Genomic DNA, 24,848 nt, shown 5'->3' with positions numbered 1-24,848 from the left:
GATATGATGAATAGTCCATGTAATGGGATATGATAGTGAATAGTCCCTGTGTTGGGATATGATTGTGAATAGTCCATGTAATGGGATATGATGGTGAATAGTCCATGCAGTGGGATATGATGAATAGTCCATGTAATGGGATATGATAGTGAATAGTCCCTGTGTTGGGATATGATGGTGAATAGTCCATGTAGTGGGATATGATGGTGAATAGTCCGTGTAGTGGGATATGATGGTGAATAGTCCGTGTAGTGGGATATGATGGTGAATAGTCCATGTAGTGGGATATGATGGTGAATAGTCCGTGTAATGGGATATCATGGTGAATAGTCCGTGTAGTGGGATATGATGGTGAATAGTCCGTGTATTGGGAAATGATGGTGAATAGTCCGTGTAGTGGGATATGATGGTGAATAGTCCGTGTAATGGGATATGATGGTGAATAATCCATGCAGTGGGATATGATGAATACTCCATGTAATGGGATATGATGGTGAATAGTCCGTGTAATGGGATATCATGGTGAATAGTCCGTGTAGTGGGATATGATGGTGAATAGTCCTTGCATTGGGATATGATGGTGAATAGTCCCAATGGTGGGATATAATCGAGAATAGTCCGTGTGGTAGGATATGACTGTGAATAGTCCGTGTAGTGGGATATGATGGTGAATAGTCCGTGCAATGGGATATGATGGTGAATAGACCATGTAGTGGGATATGATGGTGAATAGTCCGTGTAGTGGGATATGAATGTGAATAGTCCGTGTAATGGGATATGATGGTGAATAGTCCATGTAGTGTGATATGATGGTGAATAGTCCGTGTAGTGGGATATGATGGTGAATAGTCCTTCTGGTGGGATATGGTCCTGAACAGTCCATGTGCTGGGGTATGATGGTGAATAGTCAGTGTGGTGCAATACAATCGAGAATAGTCCGTGTGGTAGGTTATGATGGTGAATAGTCCGTGTAGTGGGATATGATGGTGAATAGTCCCTGTGGTGGGTTATGATGGTGAATAGTCCGTGTAGTGGGATATGATGGTGAATAGTCCGTGTAGTGGGATATGATGGTGAATAGTCCGTGTAACAGGATGTGATGGTGAATAGTCCCAATGTTGTGATGTGATCGTGAACAGTCCGTGTGCTGGGATATGATGGTGAATAGTCAGTGTAATGGGGTATGATGGTGAATAGTCTGTGTAATGGGATATGTTGGTGAATAGTCTGTGTAGTGGGATATCATGGTGAATGGTCTGTGTAGTGGGATATGCTGGTGAATGGTCCATGTAGTGGGATATGATGGTGAATAGTCCATGTAGTGGGATATGATGGTGAATCGTCCATGTAGTGGGATATGATGGTGAATAGTCCGTGTAGTGGGATATGATGGTGAATAATCCGTGTAGTGGGATATGATGGTGAATAGTCCATGTAGTGGGATATGATGGTGAACAGTCCGTGTAATGGGATATGATGGTGAATAGCCCTTGCATTGGGATATGATGGTGAATAGTCCGTGTAATAGGATATGATGGTGAATAGTCCATGCATTGGGGTATCATGGTGAATAGTCCGTGTAGTAGGATATTTTGGTGAATAGTCCGTGTAATGGGATATGATGGTGAATAGCCCTTGCATTGGGATATGATGGTGAATAGTCCGTGTAATAGGATATGATGGTGAATAGTCCATGCATTGGGATATGATGGTGAATAGTCCGTGTAATAGGATATGATGGTGAATAGTCCATGCATTGGGGTATCATGGTGAATAGTCCGTGTAGTAGGATATTTTGGTGAATAGTCCGCGTAATGGGATATGATGGTGAATACTCCGTGTAGTGGGATATTATGGTGAATAGTCCATGAAGTGGGATATGATGGTGAATAATCCGTGTAATGGGATATGATGGTGAATAGTCAATGTAGTGGGATATGATGGTGAATAGTCCCAACGTTGGGATGTGATCGTGAACAGTCCGTGTGCTGGGATATGATGGTGAATAGTCAGTGAGGTGCAATATAATTGAGAATAGTCCGTATGATGGGATATGATTGTGAATAGTCCCTCTGATGGGATATGATGGTGAATAGTCCCTGTGTTGGGATATGATGGTGAATAGTCCGTGTATTGGGATATGATGGTGAATAGTCCTTGCATTGGGAGATGATGGTGAATAGACCGTGTAATGGGATATGATGGTGAATAGTCCTTGCATTGGGATATGATGGTGAATAGTCCATGTAATGGGATATGATGGTGAATAGTGCTTGCATTGGGATATGATGGTAAATAGTCCATGTAGTGGGATATGATGGTAAATGGTCCATGTAGTGGGATATGATGGTGAATAGTCCATGTAACAGGATGTGATGGTGAATAGTCCGTGCAGTGGGATATGATGAATAGTCCATGTAATGGGATATGATGATGAATAGTCCTTATGGTGGGATATGATGGTGAATAGTCCCTGTGGTGGGTTATGATGGTGAATACTCCCTGTGGTGCGATATAATCGTGAATAGTCCGTGTGGTGGGATATGATGGTGAATAGTCTGTGTCGTAGGATTTGATGGTGAATAGTCCCAATGTTGGGATGTGATCGTGAACAGTCCGTGTGCTGGGATATGATGGTGAATAGTCAGTGTAATGGGATATGATGGTGAATAGTCTGTGTAGTGGGATATGATGGTGAATCGTCCGTGTAGTGGGATATGATGGTGAATAGTCCGTGTAGTGGGATATGATGGTGAATAGTCCATGTAGTGGGATATGATGGTGAACAGTCCGTGTAATGGGATATGATGGTGAATAGCCCTTGCATTGGGATATGATGGTGAATAGTCCGTATAATGGGATATGATGGTGAATAGTCCTTGCATTGGGGTATCATGGTGAATAGTCCGTGTAGTAGGATATTTTGGTGAATAGTCCGCGTAATGGGATATGATGGTGAATACTCCGTGTAGTGGGATATGATGGTGAACAGTCCATGAAGTGGGACATGATGGTGAATAGTCCGTGTAGTGGGATATGATGGTGAATAGTCCATGTAGTGGGATATGATGGTGAATAGTCCGTGTCGTGGGATATGAAGGTGAACAGTCCCAATGTTGGGATGTGATCGTGAACAGTCCGTGTGCTGGGATATAATGGTGAATAGTCAGTGTGGTGCAATATAATTGAGAATAGTCCGTATGGTGGGATATGATGGTGAATAGTCCCTCTGATGGGATATGATGGTGAATAGTCCCTGTGTTGGGATATGATGGTGAATAGTCCGTGTATTGGGATATGATGGTGAATAGTCCTTGCATTGGGAGATGATGGTGAATAGACCGTGTAATGGGATATGATGGTGAATAGTCCTTGCATTGGGATATGATGGTGAATAGTCCATGTAGTGGGATATGATGGTAAATGGTCCATGTAGTGGGATATGATGGTAAATAGTCCGTGTAATGGGATATGATGGTGAATAGTCTGTGTAGTGGGATATCATGGTGAATGGTCTGTGTGGTGGGATATGCTGGTGAATGGTCCGTGTAGTGGGATATGATGGTGAATAGTCCCTCTGATGGGATATGCTGGTGAATAGTCCCTGTGTTGGGATATGATGGTGAATAGTCCGTGTATTGGGATATGATGGTGAATAGTCCTTGCATTGGGAGATGATGGTGAATAGACCGTGTAATGGGATATGATGGTGAATAGTCCTTGCATTGGGATATGATGGTGAATAGTCCATGTAGTGGGATATGATGGTAAATGGTCCATGTAGTGGGATATGATGGTAAATAGTCCGTGTAATGGGATATGATGGTGAATAGTCTGTGTAGTGGGATATCATGGTGAATGGTCTGTGTGGTGGGATATGCTGGTGAATGGTCCGTGTAGTGGGATATGATGGTGAATAGTCCATGTAGTGGGATATGATGGTGAATCGTCCGTGTAGTGGGATATGATGGTGAATAGTCCGTGTAGTGGGATATGATGGTGAATAGTCCATGTAGTGGGATATGATGGTGAACAGTCCGTGTAATGGGATATGATGGCGAATAGCCCTTGCATTGGGATATGATGGTGAATAGTCCGTGTAATGGGATATGATGGTGAATAGTCCTTGCATTGGGATATCATGGTGAATAGTCCGTGTAGTAGGATATTTTGGTGAATAGTCCGTGTAATGGGATATGATGGTGAATACTCCGTGTAGTGGGATATGATGGTGAATAGTCCATGTAGTGGGATATGATGGTGAATAGTCCGTGTAGTGGGATATGATGGTGAAGAGTCCGTGTAGTGGGATATGATGATGAATGGTCCGTGTAATGGGATTTGATGGTGAATAGTCCATGTAGTGGGATATGATGGTGAATAGTCCGTGTGCTGGGATATGATGGTGAATAGTCAGTGTGGTGCAATATAATCGAGAATAGTCCGTGTGGTAGGTTATGATTGTGAATGGTCCGTGTAGTGGGATATGATGGTGAACAGTCCGTGTAATGGGATATGATGGTGAATAGTCCGTGTAATGGGATATGATGGTGAATAGTCCATATAGTGGGATATGATGGTGAATTGTCCGTGTAGTGGAATATGATGGTGAATAGTCCGTGTAGTGGGATATGATGGTGAATAGTCCGTGTAGTGGGATATGATGGTGAATAATCCGTGTAGTGGGATATGATGGTGAATAGTCCTTGCATTGGGAAATGATGGTGAACAGTCCGTGTAATGGGATATGATGGTGGATCGTCCGTGTAGTGGGATATGATGGTGAATAGTCCGTGTAGTGGGATATGATGGTGAATAATCCGTGTAGTGGGATATGATGGTGAATAGTCCTTGCATTGGGATATGATGGTGAATAGTCCATGTAGTGGGATATGATGGTGAATAGTCCGTGTGCTGGGATATGATGGTGAATAGTCAGTGTGGTGCAATATAATCGAAGATAGTCCGTGTGGTAGGTTATGATGGTGAATAGTCCGTGTAGTGGGATATGATGGTGAATAGTCCGTGTAGTGGGATATGATGGTGAATAGTCCATGTAGTGGGATATGATGGTGAATAGTCCGTGTAGTGGGATATGATGGTGAATAGTCTGTGTCGTGGGATATGATGGTGAATAGTCCGTGTAGTGGGATATGATGGTGAATAGTCCATGTAGTGGGATATGATGGTGAATAGTCCATGTAGTGGGATATGATGGTGAATAGTTCATGTAATGGGATATGATGGTGAATAGTCCGTGTAGTGGGATATGATGGTGAATAGTCCGTGTAGTGGGATATGATGGTGAATAGTCCTTGCATTGGGAAATGATGGTGAATAGTCCGTGTAATGGGATATGATGGTGAATCGTCCGTGTAGTGGGACATGATGGTGAATAATCCGTGTCGTGGGATATGATGGTGAATAGTCCTTGCATTGGGATATGATGGTGAATAGTCCGTGCAATGGGATATGATGGTGAATAGTCCATGAAGTGGGATATGATGGTGAATAGTCCGTGTAATGGGATATGCTGGTGAATAATCCGTGTAGTGGGATATGATGGTGAAGAGTCCGTGTAGTGGGATATGATGGTGAATAGTCCATGTCGTGGGATCTGATGGTGAATAGTCCGTGTAATGGGATATGATGGTGAATAGTCCATGTAGTGGGATATGATGGTGAATAGTCCGTGTGCTGGGATATGATGGTGAATAGTCAGTGTGGTGCAATATAATCAAGAATAGTCTGTGTGGTAGGTTATGATTGTGAATAGTCCATGAAGTGGGATATGATGGTGAATAGTCCTTGCATTGGGATATGATGGTGAATAGTCCGTGCAATGGGATATGATGTTGAAGTGTCCATGTCGTGGGATATGATGGTGAATAGTCCGTGTAATGGGATAAGATGGTGAATAGTCCATGTAGTGGGATATGATGGTGAATAATCCGTGTAATGGGATATGATGGTGAATAGTCCATGTAGTGGGATATGATGGTGAATAGTCCCTGTGTTGGGATATGATTGTGAATAGTCTGTATGGTGGGATATGATGGTGAATAGTCCTTATGGTGGGATATGGTCCTGAACAGTCCGTGTGCTGGGATATGATGGTGAATAGTCAGTGTGGTGCAATATAATCGAGAATAGTCCGTGTGGTAGGTTATGATTGTGAATAGTCCGTGTAGTGGGATATGATGGTGAATAGTCCATGTCGTGGGATATGATGGTGAATAGTCTGTGTCGTGGGATCTGATGGTGAATAGTCCTTATGGTGGGATATGGTCCTGAACAGTCCGTGTGCTGGGATATGATGGTGAATAGTCAGTGTGGTGCAATATAATCGAGAATAGTCCATGTGGTAGGTTATGATTGTGAATAGTCCGTGTAGTGGGATATGATTGTGAATAGTCTGTGTAATGGGATATGATGGTGAATAGTCCGTGTAGTGGGATATGATGGTGAACAGTCCCTGTGTTGGGATATGATTGTGAATAGTCTGTATGGTGGGATATGATGGTGAATAGTCCGTGTGGTGGGATCTGATGGTGGATAGTCTGTGTAGTGGGATATGATGGTGAATAATCCGTGTAGTGGGATATGATGGTGCATACTCCGTGTAGTGGGATATGATGGTGAATAGTCCGTGTAGTGGGATATGATGGTGAATAGTCCGTGTAGTGGGATATGATGGTGAATAGTCCGTGTAATGGGATATGATGGTGAATAGTCTGTGTAGTGGGATATGATGGTGAATAGTCCGTGTAATGGGATATGATAGTGAATAGTCCCTGTGTTGGGATATGTTTGTGAATGGTCTGTGTAGTGGGAAATGATGGTGAATTGTCCATGTAATGGGATATGATAGTGAATAGTCCCTGTGTTGGGATATGATTGTGAATAGTTTGTGTCGTGGGATATGATGGTGAATAGTCCGTGTAATGGGATATGATGGTGAATAATCCGTGTCATGGGATGTGATAATGAATAGTCCCTGTGTTGGGATATGATGGTGAATAGTCTGTGTCGTGGGATATGATGGTGACTAGTCCGTGCGGTGGGATATGATTTTGAATAGTCCGTGTAGTGGGATATGATGGTGAATAGTCCGTGTCGTGGGATATGATGGTGAATAGTCCGTGTGGTGGGATATGATGGTGAATAGTCCGTGTAGTGGGATATGATGGTGAATAGTCCGTGTAGTGGGATATGATGGTGAATAGTCCGTGTCGTGGGATATGATGGTGAATAATCCGTGTCGTGGGATATGATGGTGAATAATCCGTGTCGTGGGATATGATGGTGAATAGTCCGTGTCGTGGGATGTGATGGTGAATAGTCTGTGTCGTGGGATCCGATGGTGAATAGTCTCTGTAGTGGGATATGATGGAGAATAGTCCGTGTGGTGGGATATGATGGTGAATAGTCTGTGTTGTGGGATATGACGGTGAATAGTCCGTGTAGTGGGATATGATTGTGAATGGTCCGTGTCATGGGATATGATGGTGAATAGTCTGTGTCGTGGGATATGACGGTGAATAGTCCGTGTAGTGGGATATGATTGTGAATAGTCTGTGTCATGGGATATGATGGTGAATAGTCTGTGTAGTGGGATATGATGGTGAATAGTCTGTGTAGTGGGATATGATGGTGAATAGTCCCTGTGGCGCAAATAGTCTGTGTGCTGGGATGGATTGAGAATAGATTGTGGTGAGTTATGCTGCTGAATAGTTTGTGCTATTTAAAAGGCTATTTTTCATCATCCAAAAATATACCATCAGTTTCCAAATGTCCTTTTATAACACCGTCATCACCACCTATCTCGATCCCGTCACTGTCTCTAAATTGTCAGATGTTGTCCGACATCCAGTATTGAATGAGCAGAAATTTCCACCAAATGAGTATTGGAAGATTGAAGACATTGAGACAGACTTTGCCATGATAATGACGCTGAAACTGGCAGCTTTCTTTGTCATTTCTCCACTGAAACTGACAGCAATGTCTGGAGTCCACACACACAGAATAACACAGAAATCCAGAAGTTGCTGCCAGTGATTCTACGTTTCCCCTGAGGGTGTATTGTTGAGGCACTCCCACCGCCCCCCCGCCCCCCACCAAACGTCCGACTGCAATTAATAGGAAATCAATTGATGCGAACGACTTCTATAACGCTGTCAGTTTCACTGTAAAAACCGTGGAAAAAGTTGCACCTTGTTGAATGAGATGTATTTGGGTTTTTATCTGCGTACTAACTTCATAATTGCTGCTAAACACCCTCACTAGCCCTGAGAAGCTAATTTTATATTTTCGGATTGTCAAATTTCTGCACAATGATAAAAAATTTGCATGTTTAAAAAAAAGATTCAAGTGTAATTATATAATAAAAGCAAATACTGCTGATGCTGGAAATATGAAACAAAAACAAAAAGTGCTGGAAATACTCAGCAGGTTTGGCAGCATCTGTGAACTTTGCTTCTCTCCACAGAAGCTGCCAGACCTGCGGAGTATTCCCAGCACTTTTTGTTCAAGTGTATTTATCTTTATTTTAGCTGCTGTCTTTATCTACTTATAGTTGGAATGGTAGCATATTGATAATGTTACTGGACAAATAATCCAGAGGCCCAGACTAATATCCCAGAGACACTGGTTCAAATCCCACCACGGCAACTGATGGAATTTAAATTAAATTAATTAATAAATCCGCAATGGTGATCATGAAGTTGCCGGATTGTTGTAAAAACCCATCTGATTGTCTAATACCCTTTAGGAAAGGAAATCTGCTGTCATTACTTATTCTGGCCTACATGTGACTCCAGATCCACAGCAATGTGGTTGACTCTTAACTGCCCTCTAAAATGGCCGAGTGTCAATTCAAAAAATAATAAAACCGGACAGACGACCCGGCATGGCCCTAGGCACCGGAAACAACAAAGACACACCCTGCAAAGTCCTTCTCACTGACATCTGGGACTTGTGCCAAAACTGAGAGAGCTGACCCACAGACCAGTCAAGCAACAGCCTGACATTTAAAGCCTTACAATCAATGTCCCAGACACCTGCAGCAATTCCCCTGGGTATGTCCCATTGCACTGGCAGGACAGACCAAGTGGCACAGTGGTTAGCACCGCAGCCTCACAGCTCCAGCGACTCGGGTTCAGTTCTGGGTACTGCCTGTGCGGAGTTTGCAAGTTCTCCCTGTGACTGAGTGGGTTTCCGCCGGGTGCTCCGGTTTCCTCCCACAGCTGAAGACTTGCAAGTTGGTAGGTAAATTGGTCATTGTAAATTGCCCCTAGTGTAGGTAGGTGGAAGGAGAATGGTGGAGATGTAGTAGGAATATGGGATTAATGTAGGATTAGTATAAATGGATGGTTGTTGGTCGGCACAGACTCGGTGGGCCGAAGGACCTGTTTTAGTGCTGTATCTCTAAATAAATAAATCAGAGGTGGCGGCACAGTAGAGAGGGAGTGGCCCTGGGTTTGATTCTGGACCCCATGACGTCTCATGGCATCAGATCAAACACGGCCAAGGAAACTTCCTTCTGATTACCTACCCCCCTCCCCCACCCCTTGGCTGATGAATCAGTGCTTCTCCATCTTGAAAACCAATTGGAAGAAGCACTGAGGGTAGCAAGGGCACAGAACGTACTCTGGGTGGGGAACTTCAATGTTCATCACCAAGAGTGGCTCGATAGCACCACTACTGACCTAGCTGGCCAAGTCCTGAAGGAAATATGTGCCAGACTGGGCCTGCAGCAGTTGGTATGGAAACCAACATGAGGGAGAAAACTACTTGACATCGTCCTCACAAATCAACCTGTTACAGATGCATCTGTCCATGTCAGTATTGGTAGGAATGACCACTACACAGGCCTTGTGGAGACCGAGTGCTGTCTTCACACTGAGGGTATCCTCCGACGTGCTAAATGGGATAGATTCAGAGTAGATCTAGCAGCACAAAACTGGCTATCCATGAGGCACTGTGGGCCATCAGCAGCAGCCCACAACCCATGAACAAATTTAAAAAATATTGTATTCAACCACAACCTGTAACCTCATGGTCCGGCATATCCCTCACACTACCTTTAACATCAAGAGAGGGGACCAACCTTGGTTCAATGAGGAGTGTAGGAGAGCATGTCAGGAGCAAAACCAGGCATTCCTAAAAATAAGGTGCCAACCTGGTGAAGCTGTGATACAGGACTACATGCATGCTAAACAGCGGAAGCGGCATGCAATGGACAGAGCAAAGCAATCCCACAACTAACAGATCAGATCTAAGCTCTGCAGTCCTGCCACATCCAGTCATGAATGGTGGTGGACAACTAAAGAACTAATGGGAGGAGGCGGCTCCACAAATATCCCCATCCTCAACGATGGGGGAGACCACCACATCAAGGCTGAAACATTCACATCCATCTTCAGCCAGAAGTGCCGAGTAGATGATCCATCTCAGCCTCCTCCTGAGAGTCCCACCACCACAGATGCCAATCTTCAGCCAATTCGTTTCATTCCACGTGATAATCAAGAAATGGCTGAAGGGACTAGATACTGCAAAAGCTGTGGGCCCTGTCAACATCCTGGTTGTAGTACTGAAGACTTGTGCTCCAGAACTAGCCACATCCCTCGCCAAGCTGTTCCAGTACAGCTACATTCCTGGCATCTACCCAACAATGTGGAAAATTGCCCAGATATGTCCAGTCCACAAAAAGCAGGACAAATCCAAACCGACCAATTACTGCCCCAACAGTCTGCTCACGATCATCAGAAAAGTGATGGAAAGTGTTGTTGACAGTGTGATCAAGTCACACTTGCGCAGCAGCAACCTGCTCACCAATGCTCAGTTTGGGTTTCCCCAGGGCCACTCGGCTCCAGACCTCATGACAGCCTTGGTTAAAATTCTCAGCCTTGCATTCCAATCCCTCCATGGCCTCTCCCCTCCCCATCCCTGTAATCTCCTCCAGCTCCACATCCTTCCGCTACTCCAATTCTGGCCTCTTGAACATCCCCGATTTTAATCACTTCACCATTGGTGGCCGTGCTGTCAACTTTCTGGGCCCTAAGCACTGGAATTCTCGCCTCTGAGTCTGAAGGTTAGGAAATCATGTCCTGCTCCAAAGACCTGTGTCCATAATCCCAGCTGACACTCCAGTGCAGGACTGAGGGAGTGCTGTACTGTTGGATGTGCTGTCTTACGAATAAGATGTTAAGCTGAGTTCCTGTCTGCCCCCTCAAGTGGACATAAAACATCCCATGGCACTATTTCGAAGAAGAGCTGGGGAATTATCCCCGGTCTGCTGGACAATGTTTATCCCTCAATCAACATCACAAAAATAGATTATCTGCTCATGTGAGAGCTTGCAAATTGGCTGCCGTGTTTCCTACATTACAACAATGACTACATTTCAAAAGTACTTCATTGGCTGTAAAGTACTTGGGGCATCCTGTGGTCATAAAAAGAAGCTATATAAATGCAAGTTTGTCTTTTTTTTCCTTTCTCTCTGATCAAGTTTTTGGTCATCTGCCCTAATATCTCCTAATGTGCTCAGTGTCACATTTTGTTTGCTATCGCTCCTGTAAAATGCCTTGAGACATTTCGCTACAGTAAAGGTGTTGTATTAATAAAATCTGTTGTTCTTGTGCCAGATATGATGCCGGATAGTCCGTGTGGTGGGATGTGATGGTGAATATGCAGCATGGGATTTGATGGTGAATAGTCCAGGTGTTGTGATATAATGCTGAGTAGTCCATGGGGGAATATGATAGTGAATAGATAAAAGCAAAATACTGCGGATGCTGGAAATCTGAAATAAAAACAAGAAATGCTGGAACCACTCAGCAGGTCTGGCAGCATCTGTGAAAAGAGAAGCAGAGTTAACGTTTCGGGTCAGTGACCCTTCTTCGATAGTGAATAGCCCATGTGGTGGGATACAATGGTGAATATTCCGTATGGGATATGATTGTGAATAGGCCGTGTGGTGGGATATGATCATGAATAATCCGTGGGGGATATGATGGTGAATATTCCGTATGGGATATGAAAGTGAATAGTCCATGCGCCAAATCATGGTGAAGAGTTCGTATGGTGGGTTATGCTGGTGAATAGTCTGTGTAGGATATGAGGATATATTTTGTACGAGGGATAGATTGGTAAATAGACCAATTTCGACTGTACCCTGTGCCAGTATCAATTGTTCTGGAGTCAAATGTTGGCAGTTGACACCAATCTTCTAATTGCATTCATTTGCAGTTTGTTAGTTCCTGTGCATTTCACACCTTGCAGAGTTCATATGCAGGGGAGCTGTACAAAGACTGAAATTCACAGTGATTATTTAGCGCCAATGATTCCATCTCCTTAATCAGCTGGTTTTGCAAAAGCTGCATTTTAGTAGGTCAAGTTTGTTGGGTGTGAAAAGTAGCAGTATTCACAAATTAACGACAATTTGGTGTCAAATTGAACCTTTCAGATTCGGGTATATTTCAATGACTTTTAGCATTGTGCCACTTAATACCTATCAGTCCCACCTGGCTAGGTGAAAGTCAGGTGGGATAGCTAGGGATTGGGTGGTGTCCTTAAACCGTTAAGCACACACAGAGGGCTTAATTTTCACTACAGAGGTGGGAAACAGGAGCCAAGATTGCTTTTGGGTTAAAAACTGTCTCTGGGTGGGGGGGAGCAGATTAAAGTTAAAATTTCTGTGTTGGTAAACTCCTAATTGGGATTCCTGTCCACTAAAAGCCAGTGTGGGTGGGATTGGGGGTGGGTCAGATGAGTGTGAGACTTATTTAGACTCCCACGGCAGCCATCACTGAGGCTGACTCCCCAAATCCTGTCCACCATCTAAAAGGCACAAGTCAGGAGTGTGATGGAATACTCTCCACTTGCCTGGATGGGTGCAGCTCCAACAACATTCAAGAAGCTCGACACCATCTAGGACAAAGCAGCCCGCTTGATTGGCACCCCATCCATCACCTCCAACATTCACTCCCTTCACCACTGACACATAGTGGCAGCAGTGTATGCCATCTACAAGATGCACTGCAACAACTCACCAAGGCTCCTTCGACAGCACCTTCCAAACCTGTGACCTCTACCACCTAGAGGGACAAGGGCAGCAGATGCATGGGAACACCACCACCTGCAGGTTCCCCTCCAAGTCACACACCATCTTGACTTGGAACTACATTGTCATCCCTTCACTGTTGCTGGGTCAAAATCCTGGAACTCCCTTCCTGACAACACTGTTGGTGTACCTACACCACATGGACAGCAGTGGTTCAAGAAGGTGGCTCACCGCTGCCTTCTCAAGGACAAGTAGAACAAATGCTGGCCTTGCAGTGACGCTCACATCCCATGAAAAAATAAAAGTAAATCCTGTGCCAAAGCCTTCCAGTGCACCAGAGAGAATCGTGATGTCACTGGGGAGCCGGAGTCCAGGCACCTGGGGCAGGGCAACTCCCCACTTCATCGATGCTGATCTGGATCGAATGCTGGAGGCCATGAGGGAGAGGAGGGAGGTCCTCCTCCCACAGGGTGGCAGGAGGAGGCCACCTCATCATGCAGCAGGGGCACCTCTCTGTTCAGTGTTGTTTCCCTCCACATCCTTTTCTTCCTCCTCTCTCACCTCCAGCTTAAGCTCCTCCTCCAATGAGCTGTCTTCTTCCAAGGCCTCATTGTCCTCAAGGTCCACACCTCTCTGGAAGATCATGTAATGGAGAGCGCAGCAGACCACCACAATGACCGAGACTCTTGCAGAAGGGTATTGGAGGTGTCACCCGACTTGTCCAGGCCCTGGAATCGCATCTTAAGAAGTCTGATGGCTTGCTCAATTGTTGTTCTACTGAGCAGTGGCATTGGTTGTATCGCCTCTGTGTGTGCCTCTGTCTGGGGCTCCTGTAGAGTGGTCATTAGCCATCTCTTCAAGGGATATCCCTTGTCCCCTAGGATCCATCCAAGCAATTTGGAGGTTGGAGTGAAGATCTGAGGCAGCCTGACTGGCGAAGGATGTAGGAGTCATGGCAGCTGCCAGGAAAGCGAGTGCACATATAGAGGAAGCTGTTGTTGTGATCGCAGACCAGTTGGACATTTATGGAATGGAAGCCCTTCCTGTTGATGCATCTCACTGGCTAGTTGCTGGGTGCTTTGATGGCCACATGGGTTCAATCAATGATGCCCTGCACCTGTGGAATCCTGTGATGGAGGTGAAACCCAGTGCCTTCTGTCCCTGTGAGGCCATGTCTGTCATTAAATGAATGTGCTGTCCAGCTCTGGAAAAGAGGGCATCAGTGACCAGTGAGATGCAGTGAAATCCCAGGACTGCATTTGAACAAAACCAGGGGAGTTCTCCCTGCTGTTCTGGCCAATAATTTATCCCTCAACCAAAGTCACTAAAACTGATTAGCTGGTCGTGATCTCATTGCTGTTTGTGGGATCTTGCTGTGCATAAATTGGCTGCTGTGTTTCCTACAACAGTGACTACACTTCAGAAGTACTTCACTGGCTGTAAAATACTTTGAGATGTCTTGAGGTTGTGAAAGGTGCTATAGAAATGCAAGCCTTTATTTTAACAGAGTTTAATCAATACTCCATGCAGCAGGTTTTCCAATCCTTCTTGCCTGGCTGCTAAGCCTGTCCTAGGGTGGATCCTGGAGAGGCAAATCTGGTAGTTGGCAAATCACCCATTAGTTCTATTCAGGCGGGTCCAATCCTCCCTGCCAGAATGACACCTCAGCTCTCCACCCAGCTGAAGTGCAACAGCCAGAATGAAAGGATGAAAGTCTCTCCCCCCAACATTTTCACACACTGATTCCTCTCCTTGTGTTCCTGAGTTATCCAGCAGAGGGCACTCACTAGCTGTGTTGAGGAGATTTCACCACTCGATAATTAACTTCCTCACTAACTCAGGGAGTGAAGGAAATTGAAGTTATGCATGACTTAAGGTGAACCCTAGCTTTTGCCCGGGGGACAGATTGTATGAGACAAGAGCAAGTAAAAGGGATCATTCGTTCTCTTTCTTTATTCCCACCTTCACTGTCTGTGTCCTAACCCCTCTCAGCAATTTTTGGTTTCTAAACAGTCCTTGGTTCTCAGTAAGCGACCAGCCACTATCCTGGTCTGTGCTCAGATAGTAGGAGATGGGGTTAGTCAGTCTCTGGCTCATTTATTCAACGTGGCTTCAAACTTCTAGCCCCAGAAGGACTAGAACATGATTAACATAAAATAAAAAGAATATAACTGACTATTATAACTATAACTGTTATTTGAAAATTTGAGGGATGACCAGACAGAGATCTTTAAAATAATGATGGGGTTTGATAGGGTAGACATGGTGAAACTGTTTCCACTGTGCGGGAGATCAGAACTAGGAGGCCATAAATAGAAGAGTTCGCTCAGTCCGAAAGCATGACTCCAAGCTTCCGTTTGCTGGCCATCTCATGCCCACACCTCTGTCCTGGGATTACTGCAGTGTTCCAGTGAACATCAACACAAGCTTGAGGAACAGCACCTCATTGACTGATTAGGCATGCTACAGCCTGCCGGACTGAACATTGAGTTCAATAATTTCAGAGCATTTATTTTTATTTTTAGTTATTTTTTCTTTTTAATTTGTTTATTTTATTTTAGTTTGTTTCTTACTGTGCCTACCCACTGATTTTTTATCACGTTTGTTCTTGGGGCCAGGCTGTTAATTTTTCGGTCAATTAACACCCTCTCTGTACTAATGCTTTGTCTTTCACCACACCATTAACATACCGTTTGCCTTTGCAGCATGACCTTCTGGTCGGTTATTCTCTGTGACCGTGTCCTGTCAACACCATCTCTTTGGTGATCTCTTGCCCCATCCCCACTTTACTTGCACAGTGGCGCAGTGGTTAGCACTGCAGCCTCACAGCTCCAGCGACCCGGGTTCGATTCTGGGTACTGCCTGTGTGGAGTTTGCAAGTTCTCCCTGTGTCTGCGTGGGTTTCCTCTGGGTGTTCCGGTTTCCTCCCACATGCCAAAGACTTGCAGGTTGATAGGTAAATTGGCCATTAGCAATTGCCCCTAGTATAGGTAGGTGGTAGGGAAATATGGGGATGTGGTAGGAATGTGGAATTAGTGTGGGATTAGTATAAATGGGTGGTTGATGGTTGGCACAGACTTGGTGGGCCGAAGGGCCTGTTTCAGTGCTGTATCTCTAAACTAAACTAAACTTAAAAAAATCTATTACATTTCTAACCTTTGCCAGTTCTGATGAAGGGTCACCGACTTGAAACGTTAACTCTGCTTCTCTCTCCACAGATGATGCCAGACCTGCTGAGTATTTCCAGCATTTCTTGTTTTTATTTCAGATTTCCAGCATCTGCAGTATTTTGCTTTTATTATATAAATAGAAGTTAGTCACTAATAAATCCAATAGGGAATTCAGGAGAAACTTCTTTAGTTGTTAAAATGTGGAATTTGTTACCAAGATTGGTTGAGGCAAGTAGCAAAGATGCATTTGAGGAGAAGCTAGATAAACAGATGAGGGAGAATGGAATAGAAGGATATGCCGACAGGGTTAGATACAGAGAGGTGGGAAGAAGCTCGTGTGGAGCATAAACACCAGCACAGAACAGTTGAGCTGAATGGTCTGTTTCTATGCTGTATATTCTATTTTTACTTTTAAACATGAGCAGTAAGTGACTCTGCTCAGACGGAACAGTGGAGGGAGGGGCCCATTTCTGCTCCCTTGTCTCTGCAGTGCTGACATTGGGTGAAGGTGATGGGCAGACACCGCAGGTAGATGAGTGTCAAACAGTGACCGTGAAACATTAAGACCTTAACCTGCTCCTCAATGGCCAGGCTGCTTTTGATCCTGTCTGGTGTGTTGTGGGGAGGGGATCTGGTAATTAGCTCACGAGGTGACACAAGTGGCCATGTATAAGAGAAAAAAAATAAGTTGCTCATTCAATAAACCTCAATTATTTAAAACAAATCCTTTGGAATTCAGCACAAAGATTGATAGATTTGGAATTAGCACGAATTCGTATCTTTAGCTTATGCCCCAGTGCTTATAGTGGATGCTGCTGGTCAATTGAAAATTTCAAAGCTGAGATCAATGGATTTTTGCTGGATAAGGGTATCAAGGGATATGGAACAAAGAGGGGAAAATGAAGTTATGGTACATGTCAACTGTATTCTAACAGAATGACGGAACAGGCTTGAGAGGCAAAATGCCCTTTTCCGGTTTCCGCATACAGGAAAATGCATAGGTACAGTACCCCACTGCCCTGCAACCCCACTAATGATATCTGAGGGACAGTTTGAGACACTTAGCAGGCTCCCATAAAACGAAAAAAACCAGCCTCACAATGATGAGTACCACCGTGATCAATACGCACCCGCTCAAAGTCTCTCAAGGATTTTATTTTTAACTTAATTACTATCTGCAGTCATACGCGGATACAAAGCTATAGAGGCTAACCTGACCATATAAAGGCACGAATAAAACAGCTGTACCCACTTTAAAAATAAAAGTCAGACTTATAGAGCACGTTGAGCTTTTAAGTTTGGATTTGGGTAATTGCTCATGTACATATCAACTGCAAAAAGCTTTCGTTTAAGGATTGTGTGAAGGTATTTTCACAAACACTTCTTTGGCAGAAGGAGTGACTCATATTCGTGTGTTACTGAAACTAATTAGCAGTTATTAAATTACTGAGACATACTGGGGTGGGGAGGGGGGATAACGCTTTCAGTTGCTATGGTAACCACATGGTGCTGGCTTCTGAAAACTCTTAATTAAAGGTTAATTTGCAGATGATAGCTCTGCAGATTAATGCTGTGACAGAACTCATTGTTTGAACTCCCACTCCTTAGTATTAAGTGGGAAGAGAAATGCAGTAGATTCTTTTTATTTCTGTTGCTTATTTTTCCACCAAACCCCCCCCCCCCCCCCCCAACTTAATAATAAATCCTCAATAAACGTGAAATGGCCATTCCAAGCTTTCATGGGAGGGCGGAAATCGAGATGAAATATTCTGCATTAGGATCAGCCTTGCACATTTTACTCTAGCTGACTTTCCAAAGAATTTTTATTTTATTCCTCAGCTGGTCTGTAGGGAGCTGTGAACACCGACATCTGGTTGCCGTGACAAGCAAATGATAGCGAAACATACGTACACAAATGTTCTCTCTCGTGTGACTGATGATGGGTGCGGGAGTTGACAGAAAAAAGGGTGATGTTTGCAGATTTTTAAAAAGAAATATTGAAAGAGAGGTATTAGCAAAACAAAAATGAGAAATGAATAACAAAATAAAAGCTACTTATAAATTGAATCTGTTATGTTTCAAAGTTTAGACGTATATAAAACCTGCATCATATTGCAAAGTGAATTATTTTTAAAATTTGCTATCGACCTGCACTTCCTACACTAAACTCACATTCTTCTATAAATTCTTAATTGGTAATACTGCAAAAGGTGCAGAATCAATGATTCACCAAATCAATGTGCTTGACAAAGTTACTATCTAGTGTCTAGCTATGAATTCACTGTGAAGGATCCATTTCCACTATCCTCCATTTATTTTATTAGATGAATCTGCATTTTATTCAGCACTGCAGCACTGAGTCTAACATTTATCCTATAATTGCATGGGACCAAGCAAGTCCTGCTAGTAATATATTCCACATTGAATGCCTCGTGTACACAGGTGTTCATATCATAAAGAAGTACTGTTTGCACATGTATCTAATCTGTCATCTATATTTGGAGTTAGACAGAGGATCACATAGTATTTACAGCATAGAAACAGTACATTTGAACCAACTGGTCCATGCGGTATTTATGCTGCATATGACCCTTCTCCCACCTACTTCATCTCACCCGATCAGCATATCCTTCCCTTCCTTTCTCCCTCATGTGTTTATCTAGCTTCCCCTTAAATGCATCTGTGCTAATCGCCTCAGCCACTTTATATGCTCGCAAGTTCCACTTCCTAGGTAAAGAGGTTTCTTCCAAATTCCCTATTGGAGTGACTCACTTTTTAAGGCCCCTAGTTCTGGACTCCCGTACAAGTATAAACATCCTCTCTATGTCTACCCTGCCAAACCCTTTCATAATCTTGAAGACTTCTCTCAGGTCACTGCTCAGTCTTCTCTTTTTTAGAGATAAGAGTCCCAGGCTGTTCAGTCTATTCTGATAATTATAACCTTTCAATTGGAAATTAAACTTTTTTAATTCATCCATGGGATGTGGGCATCACTGGCAAGACCAGCATTTATTCCCCATTCCTAATTGCTGTTGAGAAGGTGGTGGTGAGCTGCCTTCTTGAACCGCTGCAGTCAGTGTGGTGAAGGTGCTTTCGTAGTAATGTTAAATAGGGAGTTCCAGGATTTTGGCCCAGCGACAGTGAAGGAACAGCAATATAGTTCCAAGTCAGGATGGTGTGTGGCTTGGAGGGGAACTTGAAGGTCCCATGCACCTGCTGCCCTTGCCCTTCTAGGTCATGCTTGTCCAATATATGACCCAAGGGCCGGAATCCGGCCCTCCAAAGGTTTCCATCCAGCCCATGGATGTAAACTGCCAGATTAGCAGGCACCTCGGTGGGCAGCTATAGGTTTGTCAGGACCCCACTCCTACACAACATGGCTGTGCCCAACTGACAGGCAGCATTCACAGCCTGCCTCTATTATCCACATTTACGCTGAGTGCACAGACGGGCAGTGGGGAGTGAGAGAGAGCGGGGGGGAGAGTGAAACAGAGAGACCTGGGGAGGGGGAGAGAGCAACAGAGAGAGCTGGGGGTGGGGTGGGTGAGAGCGACAGAGAGAGAGAGCAGGGAGATGGGGAGAGAGAGAGAAGGGAGAGAGAGCCAGACAGTGGGGAGAGAGGGAGACAGCAGAGAGAGAGAGAGATAGAGAAAGGGAGACCGAGAGAGAGGGGAGAGAGACAGATAGAAAGGGTGAGAGAGATGGACGCAGCGAGGGGAGAGAGAGATCAAGATCACTCGTGACATGGGCATCTATCCGGATAACTCCACATTGCTACATCAAGTGTGCGGGCAGAGATTGAGTACTTATGCAAGCAAAAGCAATGCCAGATATGTTACTAAATCAGTGTTCAACATAGTGACGAGAAAGTGTCAATAAATTTAAAGTTTCTTCACAAAAATGCACATTTGTTGTTGTTTTGATTAATAGTAAGATAAAATTTTAATCCCTTTATCTCACTGAAATTTTCTCACCGGACCCCTATGTAGGACAAAAATTGTAATGTGATCCCCCATGCGAAAAGGTTGGACACCCCTGTTCTAGCTGATAGAGGTTGCGGGTTTGGGAGGTGCTGTCAAAAAACTGCTCTGATTCTCCTTCTTTTGCATTTAACTGTCATTTAATGTAAAAAAAATTCTGTGCACTATTTCGAAGAACAACAAGGGAGCTGTTCCTGGTGTCCTGGCCAGTATTTATCCCTCAATCATTGTCACATTGTTGTTTTTGGGATCCTGCTGTGTGCAAATTGGCTGCTTCATTTTCCTACATCATAGCAGTGAAAAGTACTTGATTGGCTGTATAGAGCTTTGGGACAACCCGAGGCCATGAAAGACACTATATAAGTGCAAGTTTTTCCTTTTTAAACAAAGAAGGGTGTCGAATATAAGTCGGGGCATCACAACCAGGCTGCAGCAGACCCTCACTCCCATATCTGCAAATTCATTCCAGCTGAGGTTACTGGAAGCCAATCAGGAATGGCAACCTTTATAAAATATGCCGCACCTTGTCATATCTCTCCCCACTCTTATTCACCACATCTTCAGTCACCTCCCCAACCCTTTCTCAAACTCCTGCTTGACACCCTGCCGCTCTTTGCAAAGCACCTTGAAACACTTCTCTACCTTGAAGGCGCTATACAAGTGCAATTTCTGACTGTAGTTTGTGAATTTATAGACTGTTTTCATGTTCTAAAACTTTTTTAAAATCTCGAACAAAACAACCCTCCAAAAGCAAAATGCTGAGAATGCTGGAAATCTGAAATAGAAACAGAAAATGCTGGAAAGACTCAGCAGGCCAGGCAGCATCTGTGGCAATAGAAACAGACAGAGGCAGAGAAAGGAGGGGAGGGGAGGGAAAAACAAAATGTAAGGTCTTTGATAGAGTGGAAGGTAGGAGAGATTAAATGACAAAAGGGATGGTAATTAAGGCAAAAGGTAATGGGACAAATAAAGAAACAAAAGATGGATTCAGAGGAGGTCTAATAAGCATTCCCTTTTTCACAACTTTATTTTCAACCTCTAAAAGAAAAAGTCTTTAATTGAAAAGAAGTTACTTTATAAGTAATTAGAATTGAACAACTGCTTTATTTGCCTTCCATGCAGTATGAAGATTAAAAATGTAAAAGGCTATGGCATAGATTTAAATTGTGATTATGTTGTGAAACTAAAAAAAATGTAGACAAAACTTCGGCAAAAACTGCATAATTGTTTCCTGGTGACAGGAGCTGTTAGAACAGAATGTGTTTGGGTCAGCCAAGATATGAACATCCCAGTACAATTTTGCATTTGCACGTATTCCCAAGTTATTCTGACCCCAACATTTAAATGTCTAATACTTGCAACCTATAAGGAGTCACTGCAATGTAGGAACAGGAGCAAGCCATTCAGTCCCTCCAGCCTGCTTTGCCATTCAGTTAGATCATGGCTGATTTGTACCTCGATTTAATTTATCTATCTTTGCCCCATATTCCTTGGTACCCTTTACCCAACAAAAATCTACCACACTCAGACTTGAAAATTTCAATTGATCCACAGCCTTTTGAGGGAGGGAGTTTCAGATTTTCATTACCTTTTTTTTGTTTGAAGAAGTACTTCCTGATTTCAATCCTAATTGGCCTGGCTCTAATTTTAAGATCTTGCCTCCTTGTTCTGGATTTCCCCCACCGGAGGAAATAGTCAATCCCTATTTACCCTATTAAATCCCTTAATCATTTTAAAGACTGCAATTAGATAATCCCTCAACTTTTGGAAGTCAAGGAATACAAACCAAGTGTATTCAACCTGTCATAATTTAAGCCCCGGTCTCATTGCAGAATAAACTACAGGGAATTGGCATCAGTAAAACTCGGCAAACTAACGTTATTATGGAGATTGTAGCAGGTATGCTCAACTAAACAAGTCACCATCCTTTAAGAAAGAGCAATAGGATGTTGCCCTTATGCCTCCAGTTAGTTGACACTGAAATTACAGCATTGCCAGATTTGGAAATAAAACCATGCAAGTTGCAAACTTAGCACAAGCCTCCTAAAAACAAGGATGATATTGAAATTCAAGCCAAGTGGAAGCTTGGTTTGCCTTGGTTTGCTATCTGCAAAATAACAGTAGATGGATAAGCCTCTTTACAGAATATTGTATCATAGAAATTGGACAACAAAGTACTAGACTATCTGGAATTCTGATTAGATTATCTAACCTGCTGCACAAATGCTGTGTCAAACGTTTTGATTTGATTCTTTCAATTGTGTTATTTGAAATTTGGTCATTTAACTGCTGAAATCCGTTACCATTTAAGAAGTGGCAGTAAGTTTTCTGTGTGGCATCTTAGAGTATTTTTAAATGTGGGTTTTCGACGTGGAAACAGGGAGCACAATGCAGTTTATAGGATGCCACAATTAATTTTAAACCGGACTTGTTTTTAATGGTATTGGCTTGCAGTGATTGTCATGCAATGTTGACGAATATTCTTTCTTTCCATGTGTAGCTGTGGGACTTGCTGCACAAGCTGCAGTTCGTTATGACCTACATTGCTCCTTGGCAGATCGCGTGGGGCTCGGCCTTCCATGCTTTCGCACAGCCCTTTGCCATACCTCGTATCCTTTTGAATCTGATTAGAGGAGTTAAAGTGTCCGGATGTGTCGGAGATTGCCCCAAGGAAAACTGAGCGTCAGAGGAGCCGAGTGTCTCTGCTTACATTAATACTGAGAAAAACCGTTCGAAGAATATAATTCGCTTCCTCTTTACAAGGTCTATAACTATCACAGAGTGTTAAAATGTAGTTTGTAGGGTTTTCTTTAAAGTCCTTAACATTTCAGCAATAACCAACGTTGAAGTAGAATTGACCCAGATTTAGCTGGGAAGTGACGGTGAGTTGAATGGTGCTTACTGTTATTAATGTGTCAATAACCCAGAAACTTGTGGCGAGGAGAAGATACCTTGTGGATTGCAACTCACCTTGAGAGGTGAACAGTTTGCGCCGCTCAACTGTTAGCTTTGCAGAAATGGCAGTTTGTCCTCAAGCTCCCCTTCGGTTTCATGAATTGCAGTATTTTCTTATTAATTACCTGGTATTTATCAGCATAGGTAACTTTTTAATGAGGAAATCTATGTTTCTGCAATGCCATTCAACCTCTCCAGCTAGGAAGTGAATAAATTAAGCTGTGGGGTCTCTTTCCTGCTAAATTGTTATTAGATTTTTAAAATTGTCAACGTTAACTTTTTTCTTTTTCTTTTCTGTTTCTTTTCTCTCTCTTAATCCAGTCTTTCTTTCTCTCCCTTTATTTCCCTTCTTTATCTGATTTGACTCTAATTCACCTGATTTTCTTCACCATCATTCCTCTGTTTCTTTCTCCATCCTTAAATCTGATTGTTTAAGGGGATACATGTTGGTCCCATTGGTCCCAGATGCTCCATTGCTCTTGCTGTGCCATTATCAGCTCGCACTTCCAGCAACATACAGGGCAAAAACAATTCGAGCTGAAGGGTGCAGGAAAAAGTCTAACTAACAGCATACATCACTAGATGTCCCACTACAGCAAATTCTAGGCCAATGGTTCTTCAGAATTTGTCACGAAGCACCAAAAATAACTGTCCAACTTTGATTTATTTACTCTGCTTAATGATGACTGATGCTTTAAATAGCACACATACATACATGAAAGAGTATGAAGGAAGTGGAAAGCATCTTGTCTGAAACTCTGCACAAATTTTTTCCCTTTAGGTTTGAATGTGGAAATGATCAGCTCCTAAAAGAAAGGAGCAGGCTTAAGTTTCAGGGTGGCCAATGACTGTGTATGTAATGGAGCTGGGAATCTAGCGGTGCTTTATGCTCGGGATTTAAAGTGAACATCTGGAATCCTTCATAAGGGGGAGTTTCACATCTGACAAAGAGTTGCCAGGTTGTCGGATGCCGACAGGAAGACTGAGTTTAGAATTCAGCGCCTCATTGAATCTTTTCATTTACAAAAATGACAAACTTTGTGCACGCAAGATAGGCCAGGAATTTCCTGATAACTGCTGCATCTCTGCCGGCATAACTTCGGCAGAAGTGTGGTGTTTAGGGCAAAGTAACATCAGTGGAGCAGGAGGAGATGGATGAATTTTCCACCACAGATGCACCCAAGTTCTAGTTGTGCAGAACATTGATTTCACCTTAGATCTCTACACTTTTAATTCCCTTCAATGGATTAATTCCAGTTACTGAGGCTCTGGTTTTGTAGCTAGCTTTTCAAGAAAAACTGATGTAAAAGTTAACCCTTGTCAGTTTGGCTCAGTAGGTAACACTTTCCCCTCTGAATCAGTGGACTGTGGATTCATGTCTCATTTCAGAGACCTGAGCACATAATTTAGGCTGATACTCACAGTGCAGTACTGTAGGAATGGCAGTACTGAGAGAGTACTGCAATGTTGGAGGGGCAGTACTGAGGGATTGCTGCACTGTTGGAGGGTCAATAGGGAGGGATTACTGCACTGTAGGAATGGCAGTACTGGAGGAGTGCTGCACTGTCGGAGGAGTAGGTAGTAAGGGAGTGCTGCACTGCCGGAGGGGTAGTACTGAGGGAATGCTGCAATGTTGGAGAGGCAGTAGGGAGGGATTATTGCACTGTGGGAATGGCAGTA

At 43.5% G+C, this 24,848-nt stretch overlaps 1 protein-coding gene across 1 annotated transcript in view; it reads left to right on the top strand.

Moving 5' to 3' along the window:
* The window catches only part of LOC137366750 (pecanex-like protein 1), a 329,693-nt gene that overhangs the window by 194,993 nt on the left and 109,852 nt on the right, over positions 1-24,848 (top strand). Inside the window, exon 22 of the mRNA XM_068028407.1 lies at positions 22,714-22,822. Within this exon, the coding sequence (XP_067884508.1) occupies positions 22,714-22,822 (109 nt within the window). The remainder of the gene's footprint in view (positions 1-22,713; positions 22,823-24,848) is intronic.

Source organism: Heterodontus francisci, chromosome 3 (genome assembly GCF_036365525.1).
Source record: "Heterodontus francisci isolate sHetFra1 chromosome 3, sHetFra1.hap1, whole genome shotgun sequence".
Taxonomy (NCBI): Eukaryota; Metazoa; Chordata; class Chondrichthyes; order Heterodontiformes; family Heterodontidae; genus Heterodontus; species Heterodontus francisci.
The sequence above is the reverse complement of the archived record's forward strand: the minus strand, read 5'-3'. Positions and strand labels throughout refer to the sequence as shown.